The sequence below is a fragment of the Tetrao urogallus genome (assembly GCF_951394365.1).
Source record: "Tetrao urogallus genome assembly, chromosome: 5".
Classification (NCBI taxonomy): domain Eukaryota; kingdom Metazoa; phylum Chordata; class Aves; order Galliformes; family Phasianidae; genus Tetrao; species Tetrao urogallus.
Window position 1 is genome coordinate 31,343,829 of NC_136818.1, and position 19,729 is coordinate 31,363,557.

General features: G+C 41.2%; 1 protein-coding gene across 4 annotated transcripts in view; it reads right to left on the reverse strand.

Moving 5' to 3' along the window:
* The window catches only part of PCDH15 (protocadherin related 15), a gene marked incomplete at both ends in the record, with an annotated part of 312,883 nt that extends 299,208 nt beyond the window's left edge, over positions 1 to 13,675 (reverse strand). For all 4 annotated transcript variants that reach the window (XM_079536322.1, XM_079536319.1, XM_079536321.1 and 1 more), the window contains one exon: positions 13,585 to 13,675. In XM_079536322.1, coding sequence (XP_079392448.1) covers positions 13,585 to 13,675 — 91 coding nt within the window. The remainder of the gene's footprint in view (positions 1 to 13,584) is intronic.
* Positions 13,676 to 19,729: the final 6,054 nt, after the last annotated feature.

Genomic DNA, 19,729 nt, shown 5'->3' on the forward strand with positions numbered 1-19,729 from the left:
AGAATATGGCTTACCTGGTAGAGGGTAAGAATGCAGTTTGCTGTAAGTCTACAATTAAGAAAACAGTTGTTCATCTGAAGCCATTCATTCTGTTTGTCATTCCTTACAAATGTGCTCTTAACTACTTGAATTATCAAAACAACAGGTTCAGAGATTCTACAGAACTGGCTAGGGATCATGCCTATCAGCACCTGGCTTCATTGGTGTTTTGCAGGCTGAGCAATTCAAAGTCACTAAAAATAGAGCAGCCCTCCTCTCTGAGCACCCAGAACATTAAGAACCAAGCAGAGACTCTCATCACCTGTTAATCACTACCTCTTTAGCAGAATAGAAGGCCCACAGCATGAAAATGAAGCAAAACTGCTAAGTGCCTGAGCTGTGAAATCAGTAGCCTGTGCTGCTATACCCATTGGTGCTATTAACTAAAGAGATAAAAGTGTAGATACCAGGAGCAATTGCCTTGAGCAGCATCCCAGAGGCAAGCTTCCATGTCTTCCTGATTAGGTTCATTCAATTATGTCGTCTTAATTGCTCAAGTGCTCAAGCTCATTAAAGAAAAAATAATATTGCTTTCCTGCAGGTTGCGCACTCGAGATTAAGAAAATGGATGCTATGGGTACACCTTAGAGATACTGCCCAACAGAATGAAAGAGCAGCTACAGCCCATCGGTGGCAGCAGGATTCTCAATCTCACTGCAATCTCAGCACCAGTATTGCCCATTTTCTTCTAAATCCCCAGTCAATTTTCACCTGAAAAATCATTCTGCCTCCTCCCTCAAGAGAAACAAAATGTTGTAGTTTAAACAAAACGGTTCAATTCAACAGCACCACGAAACAGGTCTTTAGACATGCCTTTACACTATGAGTCTGTAACTAACGCAGCCCAGAAAGAGGCTCTGCTCATCCAGAAATGACTCCAGAACTCTTCTGAGCAAAAACCATCTATTGTGCCAAAGTCACACTGCATGTATAGAAGCAGTCTGACTTTTGCAGAAGATACCATATTGTTATCCTGAGGAGCAAAACACAACCACTTTGCAACAAGAAACTTAAAAATAACTACCAGTGCTAACATTATCTTGGCCAAATGAAAACTACTTCTTCCAAGAACGTATCACTATCCTTAACAGAAATTGCAGGTGCATAATTTAAATGAAAGTACAACAGATTTTCCAAGGAAAAGTATTATTTGTGAACTTCAGGTAAGAAACTGTGTGGCATTTTAGAAGAGAAAATGTAATCAAAATCTGTCCTCTACGAGGAAACTGAAGGCCATACAACAACTCACCCTTGAGCGATTAATGTCTGCTACTGAACAAAACCTAAGGCAGTAAAAACTTGCTATAATTGCATCTGTTACGAGTATCAGTTTGTTCAGGTACAAATGACATACAAACACATCTCTTTCTCTCATAAACACACAAGAAAACAGTAAAAGGTCATGGGAACAGATGGCTCACAAGATGTACCTATAGACATTAAATTTAAAAAACAAAAACACCAACTTGAAAATCCTCTCTTGTCACACACAGAACAATCCTCATCAAATGGATTTAGTGAGGCCAGGCCACAACACAGCTTTGCAGTACTTCCAAGAAACGACAGTTTGTTCCTCACATAGAAATTACTGTGGTATTTTCAAATAAGAAAAAAAGAAGACTCAAGCAAGCCTTTAAATGCTTCTAAGAAACAAAGCATCATAAATAACCCTTCAGGCTTCCTCTCAGGGAATTCTCCATCTGCACCAATAAATACAACTTCTGTTTTGTATTTAGCATAGAATGCACACTCACAGAACACTCACAGAATTCAAAGGGACCTCTGGAGTTTCCTCAATAAGTAAGTTGCTCCTCATGCTCAAATGGAACTTCCTGTGTTCCAGTTTGCACCCGCTGCCCTTGTCTTGGCTGCCACTAGGCACCACCAAAAAGAGCCTGACCCCATCTTTTTCAGTATATAAGCCTTGATAAGACCTCAGTCTTTTTCTCTCCAGGCTGAACAGCCTCAGATCTCTCAGCCTTTCCTCAGAAGGGAGGTGCTTCAGACCACCCCATCATCTTTGCTGCCCTATGTAGGACTTTCTCAAGAAGATCTTAGTCCTTTTTGTACTAAAGAGTCCAGAGTGAGACACAGCTCTCCAGGTCTGGCCTCACCAGGGCAGAGCAGAGGGGAGGATCAGCTCCCTTGAGCTGCTGGCCACATTCTTTTTAACGCACTCCAGGATACCATTCTTGGCCACAAGGGCACACAGCTGGATCACAGATAACCTGCTGTCCACCAGGACACTCAGGTCATGCTCTGCTGAGCTTCTCTAGAAAGTCAGCCCCTAACCTGTACTGATGCAGGCAGTTGTTCCTCGCCAGGTGCAGGACTCTGTACTTGTTCTTGTTGAATCTCATCAGATTCTTCTCTGCTCGACACTCCAGTCTGTCCAGGTCTTTCTTTGAACAGCTGTACTGCCATACAAATTTGTACCATGAGCCAACTTAGCCAGTGCCTCCTCGAATGCTCAATCCCTCCGCCTACATCAGTGATGGAGATGTTGAAGAGTACCAGTCCCAAGACAGACCCCTGGGCAACACCACTTGTCACTGGCCTTTGACTAGACTTTGCGCCATACAACACAATCCTCTGGCTGCAAACATCCAGCCAATTCTTTATCCACTGAGCAGTCCAACATTCAAACCCATATCGGTCCAATTTAGAGACAAGGATGTGGTGGGAGACCACGTCAAAGGTTTCAAGGTAGACAACATCAACTGCCCTTCCTCTGTCCACCAATACCGTCACTCCATAATAGAAAGCCACCACGTTTGTCTTTCTCCGTTTTTAAAAATGGGAGTGATGGTTCCCTTTTTCTGCCACCAGGGACTTCACCTGACAATCCTGACTGCTCAAAGACGACGGAGAGCAACTTGGCACCCAATCAGCCAGCTCCTTCAATCCCAGGACATGTCGTCCGGCCCCACAGACTTGTACACATTCAGCATCATGTGAGGTGGCCTCAGACTTGGTCTGGTATTACAGTGATCTTGCTCTCTGAGACCTGACTTAGGAGTTCAGGGACACAAAAGACATGAGAAGCCTAACTGCCAGTAAAGACTGAAAACAAAAAACTCACTGAGAACCTCGGCCTTATCCATGTCTGTTATAGCCAGTTCTCCTTTCTTATTTATCAGAGTGGGTACACTCGCCATCACCTGTCTCTTCTGATTAACGTAGTTGTAGAATCCCTTCTTATTTTTCACATCCCTCAACAAGTGCAGTTCTGTATACACTTTGTCTTTCCTGATCCCATATTTGCATGTCTGGACTGCTTCCCTTTATTATTCCCAGACCACACGTACCTACTTCTACTGCATATACATGACCTTCTTATCCCTCAGTTTGACCAAGTTTTTGGTCATTGATCAGCCATACTGTTTTCCTGACTCCTCTGTTTTTTTTCTTATGCGGGGGAAAAGTGAGCTTTTGTGCTTTCAGAAAGATATCCTAAAGAGCTGCTAACTCTGGTCCACTCCTATGTCCCTAAGGACAGTCTCTCAGAGGATCTCATCCAACGCAATTCCTTAAACTGCCTTGAGTTTGCTCTCCTCAAGTTCAAAGTCCTGACTCCAGTCTTTGCCAGGTCCGTGTTTTGAAGGTCATGAACTCGATCAGGGCACAGTCACTGCAGCCCACAGTACCACCAATCTCAACCTCTTTACTACAATCTCCTCTGCACTGGTGAGCAACAGGTCCAGCAACACTTCATCTCTGCTCAGTTCCTCCCATACCCAGACCAGAAAGTTATCATCAATGGACTCCAGGAGTCTCCTGGATTGGTTTCAGCTCACAGTTTTGTTTTCCCAGCAGATATCTAGGAGCCTTTTCTTCTTCTTAAGAACAAGGTGCAGCAACACACCTCTCCTCATTGGCTCCTCTATTACCTCTGTCAAAAAAGTTATCTTCAACTCTCTGCAGGAATTTCCAGGACTGTGCTTGCTTGGCCCTGTTGCTTCTTCGGCAAATATCAGGGTGCTTGAAGTCTTCCACGAGAAGCAAGGCCTGAAATCAAGAGGCTACTAAATACTTTATAAGAGCTTGAATTTTTTATAAACGTAGTAAAGAAGAGTATCCAAATATTTTCTTCCAGTGAATTTTGCAATGTAAAATAGAAAGGAAAACTTGGAAGGAACGACAAAAAAAAGGTGCTGAAGAAAGGAAAACAGAGCTGAAACTACACATCTGAAAATCCACATATGGAACAAACCTGTTTAAATATTCTGTCTCAAAAATCCACTTAGCATCTTTGAGTGGGATTCTGAAGAATAACTTAGGACTCATTTCTACACAATTTAAGGCTTTCCAGGCCTCAGTGTAGTCAGTGCTTTAATATGTGCTACACCAGAGAATGATCCTCAGTGCAGTCAGTGCTTTAATATATGCTACACCAGAGAATGATTATTTATTAATAATAATAATAAAAAAAAGAACAACAACAACAACAAAAACTCAGTAAAACACTCTCTTTTTTCTCTTTCAAATAACCATAACTGCCTCGTTCAGTTTTCACATAAAGGTTTATTTGGCCACACAAAACATTTCTAATCTTTCAACAGCAATTCCCCAGAAGAGCAGAGAGAGGCTATTTGCCTGAGGGAAACCCAGTGACCATACCCATGCATACAGGCTGATTTTCTCAATGCAGAAGTCCTTCTAAGTCCATTCTGTTTGCTCTGTTGGTAATTTCATGTTACATATGTGAAGTCTTACCCATTGGGAAAGTATTTACTCACCAGGCACTACAGGACACACAACTAGAAACTGCAGTCTCTCCAAAACCAGCAGTAATATTAGCAGAAAAAGTAGTTACTCCTTCATGTTGTTATCCCACCCCCAGCAAAGAACTACTGATATTTATTCTTTAGTAATTAAAATGAGAATTTATTGCTGCTGCAACTGGAAGTGTCCTTGCAATATCACACTGCTCAATCAGCTGGCTTTGCCACATAGTAAAACAGAACTATCTATCCCCCTTATTGATGCAGTTAGAAGCAATTTTCCTGATACATGAATTAACTGAACTGAAGCAGAACTGCTTCCCTGCTGATCCATATCATAAGATCCTAATTCATATAGGGTGATGTGTTGGCCAAGAAACAAACACAGAACCACAAAGTCAGAAGGTAACAGACCTTACCCTAGCTCTGGCCTTCAGTTCAGTGTAGCACAAAGCAGGTGAGCTGTTTGACCAGCCATACTGGCTCCGGGGGAGGATCCTCAATGACAACAGTGAGCACTTCAGAAAAGCTGCAAATCCACTCCCTGCCCTGAAACTCTCACAGTGAACGCTCTGATATAGCAGCCTTCATTTCAGAGGAAAGCAGAACAAATGCACGTGATCTCTGCTCCCCAAGCAATCCGGACAGCAAACACATTAGTCATCGTCAATTACACTTTTTAATTACAATGGGCACCATCTCAAGGAAGCAAACTAAGCAACACTGGTCTCTGATAATCTCTGCGCAGTAGCTGTTCTAGATTAACTACTGGATTTCTAAAAATACCAGGTGGTGGTGGTTTATTTAACTTTCATTTTCAAGTAGTTGTTATCAAGGCACGTAACGATAAGCAGTTAAACAGTCTTATTCATTGTGAAATTAGCTACAAACATTTTTCCACTTCATCGGAAGCATGGTATCCCAAAAGGGATAGGTAATGTTTTACTCAGATCGGGTGTTTTAAGTGCTTCAAAGCCAGACCCGTAATTTGTAATGCACGTAACTCGTGCTCTAAAGGACACAGGTATCACTGTGAGTTGGTTCTGGCTTAATTTTATTATTCTCTAATTTTCATAAGGTTATTGTTAAGCAGAATTCCCTGTGCCTTGTTTAAAGCAAATGCTTCTCATCAAAAAGGGATTAAATTGAGACAGGGAAGTGGCGGCATCTGCAGTTTATTTGTCAGCTAGTGACAGTCTCACATTAGCATTCAGAAAGTAATTCTTCTTGTTGGTGTAAGTAAGAAAAAAGAAAATGAGATGGGAGGTTGGAAAGTAGTTGTATGGGGGAGGAACAGTGACACCTATGAGCAAAAGGAGCACACAGTGTACTTAGCTGAAGGGTTGGAACTCTACAGATAAAAGACTTTCATGCACAAAAATGGGTTTTTAGAGAGAACTGAACACACAAGAGAATGCTCACCAGAGTGTCTAATGTGACTGTGGCAGCTAAATCAAGTCTAGGGAGAAAGATGGCAGCAGGACTATAGCAAGTCCTGAAGATGGCTGCCTTAAATGTCTTTAGAACAGAGATGCCAAGAATTCTGTTAATTTGTACTTCGCATTTTAATGCATATGTTTGCAAAGAGGTTTTGAATATTCATGACTGAAGAGCTTTACTATTGAATAAACACAGTAAGAGCATTTACAATATAATCCCTACCCAGCAACACAAGAGTCCTACCTCATCTTCCTAAACCAGAGTGAAATCTCCCACACCTGAGAAAGCTCTGTCTCATTCACTCTACCTTGTTTGGGTAAAAGGAATTAGTTTCAGTGGAATTGCTAAATCTCTTCTGTGAAATCTGGACACAGGATGGAGATCACAGAAATCACAGTATTCTCAAAAACAAGCTTATCCTCAGTCTGATTCTGTTTATGTAATGAAACACCAATCCATCCAATACATTTGCACAGACACATATCTCCCTCTCAAAGATGCTTTCAAATATGACTACTAAAGCACAAGAAGAACCAGTGGAAGAGACAGCTCAGCTCAACATGCATGCTCTATGGCCATAAACCAACACACCACAAATGGGCACAACTGTTCCTGTTTTTAAGAGCTCAGCTCACTGTCACTGGAGTTACCCTCTCTTCTACAAAACCCCCAAGACAAATCACTCTCACAGAGGGGACACAAGTTGTGCCAGTGCCTTGGCACACAGACTTGCTTTCCCTGCACCAGGCCTCCCCCTTTCCAATGAGAACTTCAACCCCTCAGGAAAGGAAACATTCCTTTAGAGGGAAGTGCTGACTCAGTAATTGTGTTCAGGGCAGTTAAGTCACAGGATACCTGAAGTGCTTCCAGTTACACATCCTGGGTACTACAATCAGAATCCAGCATGCAGCACCTTGTGGGTGAAAGAATAAGGCTTGAGCAAAGAGAGCAAGGCAGGTCAGCACATAGACAAGGTTCCTTCCAAGCTAGACTCCATCACATCGGTGTTCCACATTAGGATCTGGGCTTTGTCTTTTCCTGACTATAAGCTTCTTGCCTCATCCATCACAGGGAGCACACAGGGGCTTTACTATCAGGAGACAAAGAAATGAAACATGTAAGCAGTAAGGAAGATGAAGCTTGCTTCTCAAACCTTTACTTCACATCTTTAACCTGCCTCTTGCCAAAGAGAAGTAGGTCTCCTGCAGACCCAAAGTGTAGCTCGTGGCATGTCAGATTTCCTATCAGTGACACTCTGGAAAAACTAAGCTCTCCAAAGGAACTTGTAGCTGAGCTCCAGACATCAACAGCAGCTCCTTTCCCTTTATGACCGCTGCAGAAACAAACGACTGAGCTCCCAATCAAAAGCACTGAGCTTTCACAAAGCAAACAAATGGCTTCTGTTCCAACAAAGAGCAGACATTTTCTCAGGCAGCCTGTAGGCAAGCACCTGTTTGCATCTTTCTCTTCTACTGTACATGTACAGTACAGGGCACAGGAAATGATAAGTGAGCTACTTGTATTCAAATATGCATTTTCCTGAATTAATTTCCTGCCTGACAGTCATACATCGAGATCTGAAACCATTTCATTTTTAAAGCAACCTCTTAAAGTGATTTGTGAGGCCCTGTAGTTACTCAATTTTTGTAGCATAAAACTGTGCTAGACTGAATTAAAGACAGAAACTAATAGATGGGTGCCATGCAGAAGTAAAACAGCCCAAAGAACTTATGCCTGCACAATCCTGGTGACAAAGTACATTGCAGTTGTGCTTTTCACAGGAAAATCCTTACTTAAAATGCAGTCTCCCATCCTGGATAACGACGAAGACTATTTAATTGAGTAAGGTCATTCTTTATATATCCTCATAGAACAAGCGTTCAGTCCTTATGAAGTGAAAAACATATTTGGGTTCCTTTTGATTAGGTTAATTCTGAGGAGACTCAGTATTATTTCATTTCAGATGCCAGCGATACCTATTAATGCACAAGTTCTCAATCAGCTCTGCATCTTGTAAATGCTGAAGTTCGTAGGAGATGCATTCCTTCCTGCCTTGCCCAAGTGCTTTGGGAAGTCCGATCTTCAGCATGAGAATTGAGAGATGTATTCTTACATTCTGCCCGACGTGGCAGATGCTGTCAAGCCCTTCTTATTTTGCCACAGAGATTCACTGCTGTAGATCCAGTGTTATGGAGCTACAGGGTGAGACAGCTGAACTTCACTTGCTGTGATTCTGCTAATCCATGCAATTAAATGAATAACTGCATGAATCAATTTGAATTTCTTACCTGTTTTGAAATATTACTGAGAAAATCTGCATCTCTAATCTGTATCCTAAATCTCAGAATTATTTAAATATTTGTAGAATAGATTGCTACAACTGATTATATTTCTGCCGACCCTAAGAGTTTAATCAAAAGAGTAATTAAGTCATTACTTCTACCAGCATCTCTTTTCAGGGCAGAAAACAGGCACACTGCAGAAAAGCCTCCATCCGTTTTGGCAAGTGCTCCAGCACTTCTGTCTGTGGCAATCATTTCACCTGCTAAGAGCAAACAGTTTCTGAGCAGTTCCCACTGAAGTCAGTTATTTCCTCGATTTCTCTCAGGCAAGCCTATACTTCTACACACAGGGAAAAGTTGATAGAGCCCTTCAAGGGTCTTCATTAGCTTAAGAAAAAAAAGCAGCATGTATTACCTTAACCAAAATGAGAATATTTTCCCTCTGTCTATGTGGTTAGACTGCAACAGAAAATAACAATACATGCCTTCAGGTTGCCCAAGAATGACATCTCCATACTGAAGAGGCATTCCTGCTAGTGTTTCTCATACCCCAAGAAAAGCTCCAGCAAGCAGATCAGAATTCAACACAACCCACTGAATCATTTGTGACACATTTGCCAAGGAGCAGCTGTCAATGACATGTCTCCTGTTCAGAGTGCTACAGCAGTCAAAAGTAAGGAATTAAAAAATGTAACCAGTGGCTTATTAGAGCACAAGAGTATACTGCTTTTGTGTCAAGTCAAAATCCACCCATACTACTGAAAAATGTTCTAAAAAAAAAAAAAAGAATAGATCCTTACACTTAAATATGTATTAAGATACAAGTATTGGTTCAGCACCAAACACAAGGGTACGAAAGACCCCAACCAATAACTATCATCAGAAGTCTTTCAGATGCCATTGCATTAAACAGACCACAGAGGTTTCACAATTCAATTAAACACTTCTATAAACATAATTAATGATCTCATTACAACTGATTCCTTTTGTTTATTTATTGTTAAGTTTTGCTTTTGTGGCTTTCATGTTCTTTTGTTTTCAAAAAGTAGTCAGATTTGCTTTCACCTTCCTTTCAGCTTCTAAGAGCAAGGGGTAAGATACCAGGACCCCAGCTGTCCTCTCCACGACAGGGGAGACATTTAGACTTAAAAGTAAACCTGCTATTTGTCAAATGTCCATTTTTCCTCTATTGGTTTGTGGCGTCAGTGCATGTACAGACAGCATTTCCATGCAGCAGCCCTCTCTACTGACCAAAAGATTGCTGCTAATATGTGCTTATCAAATATAGTATGACTATTTCATTGGCTCTCCCACATCAGATGCCATTTTGTCCAACTTCCTCTCTGCTTCCTTCTGTCACACAGCAACAAAATGGAACAGAATACTGGTGGGAAGGTTCAGCCTCTACACCAACATCCACCTCTGATATTGTGGGCCAACATAATAAAACAGGAGGCATTGCTTTTGAAATATTTCCATTGGCCTCATTTCACACATTACAAGGCCCTGTTTGACAATTTTACTTTAAAGGCCTTGTCTGACAATTTTACTTTAAAGGTAATGGATGACTGAAGAAAACAAAAGTACAACTATTTGCAGCCTTTTCTGCTGCTTGGAAAAGAACAAACTAGAGGCAGCAGAAATACCAAACAGCTTTCTTTACATGGACAAGTATTAAGCTGTAAGAGAGGGATGAGTATGAGGAGCCTGAGTAGCACCCAAGAACTGAGCAGGGCGATCAGCAGGCAGCCTTTGCTCCGATGGTTGCTCAGTCCTGGAAGGTGATCCCAACCCTACAAGTGCATGACACCACATGACTGATGTTTCAGGTCTATGAAAACTCAGAGCAAGACAGGCCAGGCAGAACTGTTACTAGGATAAATGGAAGCAAAACGAGGTACAAATCTGAGATTGTCCTGAACATTTCAGACAAATATCTTGTTATCAAAGACCTCTGTAACAGACAAACATAGGGCTGCAAATCACAACTGGAGGAGAGAGCACTGAGTTACATTACATCATAACCACCAGATACCACAGATGCACAAAATACATGTTAGTAGGTGAAGGGCACAGACACCATCAACCACAGAGGAAGTGCAGGCGGGAGGAAACACAGCAGCACCTCCGGGAACAGGAGGGGAAGCAGCACCCAGCCTGCAAGGGCAGCCTCAGAAATGCCCTCATTCTAGCCCTCAGTCTAGCAAGCACCAACCAAAAGGGGGAACTGCTGTTCTCTAATGTTCATTCAGCTGAAAAGTAGAAACCAGCGATGTAAGCGTGTCATCTGAACTGAAAGACTATGCAGGTGAATAAAGTCAAGGCAGAAATGAGACAAATGCACTGAGCCAAATGAACAAATGAGATTTTGGGACAGTTTTCTTGACAGTACAGGAAGCAAGATGCTTCAGCTATTTCCAAGACAGTCAGTGATGAAGTTTTTGAGGTCGCTTAGTAACACCATCAATTGCTGTGGCTGCAGAAAGATGCGACAACTCAGGAGGTCAAGCAAAAGCATTTGAAATAGCAGATGTACTGGCTAATGGTACCAGATGCAGGAATACAGACATGCAAATAACCAAATACACACAGCTACAGCCACAAAAAAAATTCAGTTGCATGCTAGATGCAAAGAAACACCTTATAATTTATGTCATAATTCATTTGTATTCTTGATTGTTGCGCTGTGAAAATAATTATGCTATTTTTAAATTTTAATTACTAGAAGAGAGCATCTGTTATTTTTGCTACAAGTTAGATTACAAAACTTTATTACAGCAAATGAAAGCAACTCTACCAGTCCCAAGTCATGCCGAAGTACTTGTCTGCAATGACATAAGCATGGAACACGGCTCCTATTTTGCTTCTGGAGATACAATGGAAAGTACATTTTTACATTCCTTGTCTCATTAGATAGGTGAAAGTTGTTGAGTAACTAATATCCCACCCGGACTGTAATTAATTACCATGCTTTTTTTCACTCCATTAGAGCATACCGATGTTCATACAAAGTACATCAAAGATAAAAGAAGTGCTTTTAGCTAAATTCACACTTCCCTGAGCACAGGAACAAAAATAAATCCATTCCTGAGTTGGCATCAGGAGTGGTTCAGCTGCACATTCCTCAAGAAAAGGCATTTCTGAACTTCTCCCCCAGTAAGTTAACAATACTCTTGGCTTTATGAATCAAATGTACATTCACTGAACATCAGGGCGCCCACTGTATAACAAGAAAACCTCCTCGGTAAACACAAACCTGAGTTCTGAGTTAAACAAAATGAATCAAGCCAAAACATTTAAAAAACAACCCAGGAGGAATATCGTTAGGTGGTCACACTAGCAGGGATCACTGTAAGTCTGTCTGAAGCACTGGCTTAAACAGAAAATGCAATTTCAAGAATCTAGGTTAAAACACTAAAAGGAAGCCTGCAAAACCCTGATAGGACTGAATACAGCCTTCAAAGTGGTGGATAGCTGGAGAAGATAGACTATTATCTGTAAGACATCCAAAAGATTTAGACATGACTTAAAGATATTCTGTATTTGAGTCTTCTCCATTTTCTGGCAGGAAAAGTGACAGGAGTAAAAGTTTTACCGGCAAGTGTTCATGGAATTACTGCAAACACGGAACACCAGAAGCAGGTAAGTCTGAAAGGCAATTTAAGAAACGAAAACAAACAAAAAGCCATATTCGTTGAATTTCTGCTGCCATTACTATCTGTCTATGACACCGTTTTCATTACTCCTGAACAGAACCAGGAAGCTGCCGGGCTTTTCTCTTGCCCTGCAATGCCATCAGGCAGCACAGCCACGTGAACAACAGATGACTAACTGCTAGGTACAGGCTTGGCAGCTGTTCTAAGTAAGGAAGTCACTAAGCATTTTCAAGCATGTAATCATTAATGAACAACAGCGTGACATATAGCCATGGACAAATATCTTTCCCTTCCTCTAAAGAAGCCTTAATAAAAAGGTAAGAAGATGGAAGTTTGTCAGATAACAAGGAGAAAATAACAAGGACTGACACCTGGGGAATCTGTTTTCCTATTTTGAAATGTCTTACTGGCTAATACCATAATTTCTGGGGCATCTTTGCCACATGGTTTGCACGCATCAGCATCGTTCATGAATCATTAGGAATTAGTGCTCAAGTGAAATTCACAGCCAACCTTATTTTCATCCGAGACATCCTTTTAGATGCCTATTATCACATTACCTACTCGGCTACAAAGAACACTGCAGTGGACAGTATAGCTTTGTATTTTCAGCCTGCCCTGACAATCTTTTCCTTTAGCCAGAAGGGATGCAGCACCGTGCCATCCCATCATTCTGCTTTCCTCCCCATTGCTCTCCAGCACCTGCTCCTGTCACACTACTGAACAGGCTGGGGGACATCCCAGTGCCACGCAGCCTCTCCTCCCTCGGTTCTATGGTTTTGCTGCACAAAGAGCACTTGGCAACCATTGCTGAGATTAACGTAAGGCCCAACGGCTCACTATAATACATTATGAGCAAACAAGCTAAATGTATCCAAGCAGAGGTCAAGTATCTAAAACATGAAGCAGCTCATACACTTCAGCATCAAGAATAAGAGCTGTAATGACAGTACATAAAAATGGCCAAGATGAAGTTAGTTTTCCCTTGTGTCATCACAATCAAGTACAATATGGGGTTGGTCTGGGGGATAGAACAGAATAAAAAACACGTGGACAATGATTAGTACTACTAGCAAGAAAAAGTACTACTTAACACACAAAAAAATGAACAAGTCATAGGAGCAGAATTACTCTACTTTGTAACAGTATATTCCTGTCTATCAGAAGAGTTTTCTGAAACAAAATCCAGCTGTAAGAATGTGTCTAGTATTGACCAACATCAACTAACTATTCACTTAATCTTACCTGATGAATCAACCCCTCTGTTAAGAAAAATACCAAGAAGATTCAAATGCCAACATATCCAACCATTCCTTTATTGCAAAGCCTCTTTACTATCAAGTATTACACCCGTTTGTTCATGTAATGATACCAGGAGTACCAAACAAATCACAGAATCATCCCATCCTTCCCACGGCTACATTCCCACAGCAGAAGCCTTACCTTCATCATTTAGGGCCAAGGAACTTGCTAAGATGATAGCCACGGCAGTCCCTACAGCTAACCACTTCCAGAGACAAAACCGCTGTAGCATTTTTTGTCAAACTTCACTCAAGCCAGATCTGGAAAAGAAAGATTTGATACACAATTAGTCAACCAGCTTACATAAAGGTGGCTATAAACTATTCCATTGCTAAGACATAGACAGCATACACAGCGTATAATAGTGCAACACTGCTTCTGTTAAACAAAGTTCATCTCATTCATATACACAAGTGTACATCAGATAACCATGCATCCAAAGCAATAATCTTGAGTTTGCTTTACTAAGTCCAAATTTCCATAAAGCAAAACCTTTATTTTATTCTTCCCGCTTCAGCCTTGTGCTTTGCAGCACTGAGGGGAAGTGATGCTATTGAGGGGTTCTGCTTATTACAGCTGATGCTCAATCACATGAGTGAGCCACGACTCAACATTCAAACACACTTCCCAGCAGAACCTCTCCCAAGAAAAACATCACTGAACCCAGTTCATGAGCTTCTCTAATCGTGCTTTAAGTTTGAGGCCAGCAAAGGAGGAAAAACAAGAAGAAAACACCAAATTCCACATGTATAAGAAAAAAAACAGAGAAATGCACTGGCCAAGACAGGTCTGGATGAATCCCAGAGTGTATTTAGAGTGATTAACATTCAGAAGTTATTTAAAACTTCATTTTATTGCTCCATTAAAGAGAATTAACATATTTCTGTAGCCTAGAACTGAATTATTTAAAAATATTCCTTCACATTAAAAAACATTGTGACAAATACAATGAACTTCCTAGCAACAGAAGCATGAAATGGGGAGGGAGTTATAGCATCATAAGAACAAGCTATTGTACAAAAAGGGTTTAAGTGCTTTCAATTTTCCCAAGCAAAACACTTGACTCAGACTTCATTGCCAGTTTCTGCTTATAGCTTCCTACCGTGGTTACAGAACCGCTGCATTTCATTCCAAGTCAAACAAAGACTATTCCCCCACTTACAGCTTTGGAGTTAACACAGCCTGATCCACCTCAGTGATATGTTACTGAAGTTGTGCTATCATTCCCTCCCACAAACTGAGCTTACAGAATAGCACAAATGTGCAGACGTGGTCTCATTTGCACCACAAAATACTCCTTCTGGATGGTGCTCAGCATTGCACATGCCAAAAGGAAGCAGAGTTTCCACTAACAAGTTAGTTCCATTAAGTACTGAAAAAAAATTAGAATATCTCTAAGATCTGAATAGTCAATACTCTGACAACATTTTGGTTAATGCAAAGGACACTACTATGATAGAAACATGTTCCAATCCAAAAAATAAAACAACTCAAAAAGATTCAAACAAGAATGTGTCAGTGTTCTGGAGGAAAAAAAACTAGATTTATGAAAAAGGAAAGGAAGCAAGCCGTGATGTTTAACTAACTCAATTCAGACAGCCATATTACTGGAATATTTTAGCCTCCTGGGTGTCTGACACCTCCCCACAGTTGCACAAGGGGAGGGCTCCTTTACACAGCAAGCAGAGCTCCTTTTAATCTCAGCAAAGACTCTGGAAATTACAATCACAGAATGGTTTGGGTTGGAAGGGACCTTCAAGATCATCTAATTCTAACCCTCTGCTATAGGCAGGGACACCTCCTTTAGACCAGGTTGCTCACACACCATCCAGCCTGGCCTTGAGTGCTTCCAGGGATGGGGCATCCACAACCTCCCTGAGCAACCTATTCCAGTGTCTCACCACACTCATATAGAGAACTTCTTCCTAATAGCTCATCTAAATCTACCTGGTTAGCTGAGATCCCACTCTCCATTCGGTTTTCCTCATATTCAAAAACTTGGTATGCAAGGAAATTGAAGCTTTAGGCTCATAAGTACAGTACCAGTAACTCAGTAACTATGGAACCACTAGAGGAAAAGCACAACAAATTCTCCAGGGGAAAAGGAAAACAGGGAAAAAAGAAAATTAATTCCCTCAGGAGCCCGCTCAGGAGGTTTGCTCCAAACAGTTTATTTTCCCAATTTTCTTATCAAAATGACAAAAACAGTCATAGGCAAGAAAAACTTACACACACAACCAGAAAAATACCCAAATGATAAAAAGAAAGCAAAACAAAACAAAACATAACAAAAAAAAAATTGGGGGAGGAATTCCAATTTCTGGCATGCGTGCATTTAAAAAAGACATAAAAGCTTCAATAAAGCTCTTTCTGGAGCGCTTGGTGCTGGATGATGAACAGGCACTGAGAAACACACCTACACCACTGTACTGAGACACAACAGCATGAACATGTGTCCCCACAGGACTGCTGGCAGGAGCTGATGAGGTTTTTGCAGCTCAACTGCAGCAGACTGATAATAGCACTCCAAGGAGCAATCACGTCTCCTCATCTCACTTCTGCTATTTCAAAAACTATTATTTCTCACCAATGTAACTACTGAAACAGTAACAACTCCAACTGGTCATCAAGTCATCTATGTCCCACATTTCAACAAGTTTTAAGGGGAGATGAAGATGAATTGAAAAAAGAAACCTCAAAATATTAAACGTCAGTTACCACATCCAAGCATCTGGAATATATTTAAGACCCAGCAATATTACACTAACCTTAAATACCTAAGATTTAAGCTAAGATAAGAACCAATGTTATTACAGTACTTAAAAATATTGTGTTAATTTCAAGCTGAAAGGAGAAACATTGATTTAATTAGAATAAACAGTCTTAGGTCAGAGTAAAAAAAACACCAATGCAAGTTTGCATGTTCTCTGTAAGAAAATAAAATTGGAAGTTACAAGAGGATGTTAAGGGACACAGTATCAAAAGCCTTGCAGAAATCAAAGTACACAGCATCCACTGCTGTCTCCTCACTGCATGACATTGGCTTTACTCCAATCCATAGGCACCTCTCCCATTTTCTACAGCCTTTCAAAGATGATAGAGAGTGGCTTGTCAGTCACTTCTGTCAGCTCCCTCAGCACTCATGGGTGCATCCTATCAAGGCCCATAGATTTGCGTGCAATTAATTTCCCAAGACAATCTCTGAACAGATTCTCCTTGATGAAGTGTTCAATTCCCCAGACGCTCTTTCAATCCAGGGTGTTGGATTCCCAAGGGGCAGCCTCAGTAGTGAAGAATGAAGCAAAGAAGGCACTCAGTAATTCCATCTTCTCGGTGCCTCTGTTACCAGGGCACTCACCTCAATCAGCAACAGATCCACATTTCTCTAGTCTGCCTTTTGCTATTGACACAGTTAAAGAAGCCTTTCTTCTTGTCCTGGACTTTCTTCACCAGATGTAACTCCAAGTGGGCCTTAGTCTTCCTCATGGCATCCCTGCATGCCCTGACTACATTCCTATATTTCTCCCATGTGGCCTTTTCCACATTCCATACACTTGTTTCTTCCATTTTTGCTTTTACATGAGCTCCTTGCTCATGCATGCAGGACTGACTGCAATAAGATCATAGCCCTCTGAACACTATTAAGTTACACAGCCAACCAAAATTCCTTCAAGTATCAAGTCTTACATATATGGTTTAGTGCTGTTGCCTAAATAGCGTTGCCTTTTGATAAAACACTGAATTATAGTGTAAACTACTTTTAGGAATCTATGTACAGCACGCTTTGAACAGAGGAAAAATTTCAGGGGATCGTTTTATTATGGCCTCATCTGTATTACCACTGAGCGGATAAAACACTTTTAAAGATTGTAGACACAGAAGTAGAATCCCTGAAGTGCAAATGCTTGTTGTGAGATGCAGTAGGTATAGTCATATATCAGAAATGTCATTAGAAACAAAAAATAAATCTTTAATAGAAGCCAAAAAAGGAGACAAATTTGCTTTTCAGTATGACAGCGTTTCTAGTTAGGCTAAAGCTATGGTCCACTAAAATATGCATCTCAAATGTTTTATTTTCACTGCTGAAAGAATGACATTCAACTGTCACAACAGAAGGAAACAGAAAATATTTAAAAACAAGAACAGTCAGAAAAGCACCTCTAGTGTGTCCCAAACCCGTTCTTAACCAACGGGCTGCTTTGGGCAGCAAGCACCGTCATGCAGCCAGGCATGGCAGAGCACCCATCAGCACCCTGATTTACAGTCTGTGGGTGCCCTCCTGGGCATTCCCGCATGTGGATGTTGGGTACCAGCACAAAGCTTCCAGGAAGGGTTTTTGCTCTGGAGAGCTGTGTCCTGAGACTGAACCGCACATCTGCAGTACATCAGCTGGGAAACTACAGGGCTGGAAAATACCCTCAGACTTTACCAGAAAAAATGAATAATTCCAGCTTAGGACTTGAGAGACATCCTGGGAAGTCAGACATCAGCCCACAAATTCCCATGCCCACTCACACCACTTCCCAGGCAGCTGCTGAGCCCATCTCAGCATCGACTCACCATCAGCATGGAGCGAGAGCCAGCGCAAGAGAGCTTACCTTGGAATTCAGCCTTTTTAGCTATTTATAGCTCCAATTCTCTGTAACTTCAAGTGAGAAGAACTGTGCAGAACTGTTACTAAAGCCAAACATCTGCTGTATGCTTTTCAGAAGTAGTTAAGCACATGCAAATATTTGGCTTAACAGGGGCTATGCTGAATAATTTAAAGTGCAAATACAACTTTTTCTCCAATTCATCATGTACCAAAAGCCAGAACATTATCACAATCTCTATTTTACTAACAGTGCCCATGTAAATATTTCTGCCCATGGACTCCTTAGTAATACCCACCTCCTCTTACATTAGCTGTAAGATCTTCACGTTACAGAACTGGGACAAACTGCATGAGTTTTGTTATTCTCCTTTCTCACTGGATCCTTTCAAAAACATGAAGATTTTTAAGACTGAGTTTTAACATCAAGCATGTTCATTCATATTTCATGCGTGAAACCATTCCTCCTTACATTCAAGTACATTCCCACATTCCCCCTTCCCCATTTGCCTCAGTTTCAATTCCACTTTTTCCCCTGAACTCTGGTTCTTTTGTGTTCTTCTGACAGAAATGGTCATTTTTACATAATGGCCATAGTCACTACCACAGCAAAATATTTCCAAGCTGAAGCAGAGGATTGACAATGGGAAGTTACTTTCCCTCCATATTAGCTCAGAAGTAATTGAAACTTAAGAGTGACAGCATCTCATCTAGGTACAGCTGACCCCACAGCTAAATGGGAACAATACAAATCAAAAACAAAAGAACTATTTGTACTCCAATGCAGAAATGCTTTATTTTATTTCAGTACTGCATACCACAAGCCACAGTAACTTGTGTTCCTACACTCCCACAATAATGAAGTTTTTTAAAATTTTCCTCTCTCTATGGCAATGGCAGCCAATGTGCATATGGTCTGATTCACAGCAGGTGACATCTCAAGAGCACTTTTCCAATCCCCCTGCCAGGAGAACACGCTATAAATGCACCATATTAACGCTTGATGCAGCATGCTGTTAATTTCCACAAAAAAGAGAGAAGATTGCTAAACCTATGCATGTCTGCTCAGAGAAATGTCAACCAACTACTCAAAATAGAAAAAAAGGCTTTGATAGAATAACCAAGATAGGGATGGAGAAGGAGTTTTGTTTCTTGTTTCCACTTAGTGGCCATTACTTATTTTTTTGTACTTCTGAGAAGTAACCCAGCTAGGAGATAGATTACATCTTAATCATGGGTAAGTAAACAGATAGCAGGTTTAGTCCTTACAAACCCAGGTTTTTAACACAGAAGCCAAAATGCCAAACCTCTGCATGCACTTTACCTGCCAAACAATGCTGTTCTCATGGGAGGCTGCACCTGCTTAGCCCAAAAGTATGTCTGCAAGTTCAGGTCTGCGTCATGCTGACGTGCAACTCTGCTGCCTTGCAGACACTGAAAGAGGGGGGAAAATATCCTAAAGGTCCTTACCTCCCTGTCAACAAGCTTTCTCCATTGCTGGAGCCATGTCTCTACAAAGACTGCTCACTGGGATCCTGTGAGGCAGAGGGGCAAATGTGACATCTTCTCACCATAAAAACTAAGGAAGGTCTTGGTTAGCATAATAGTGAAAAGAAGCATAGAATCACTGATGCTGGAAACGACCTGCTGGTTGCAGGAAACCAGGAGCTTTCTCAACAATGGCAGGCTCAAAAT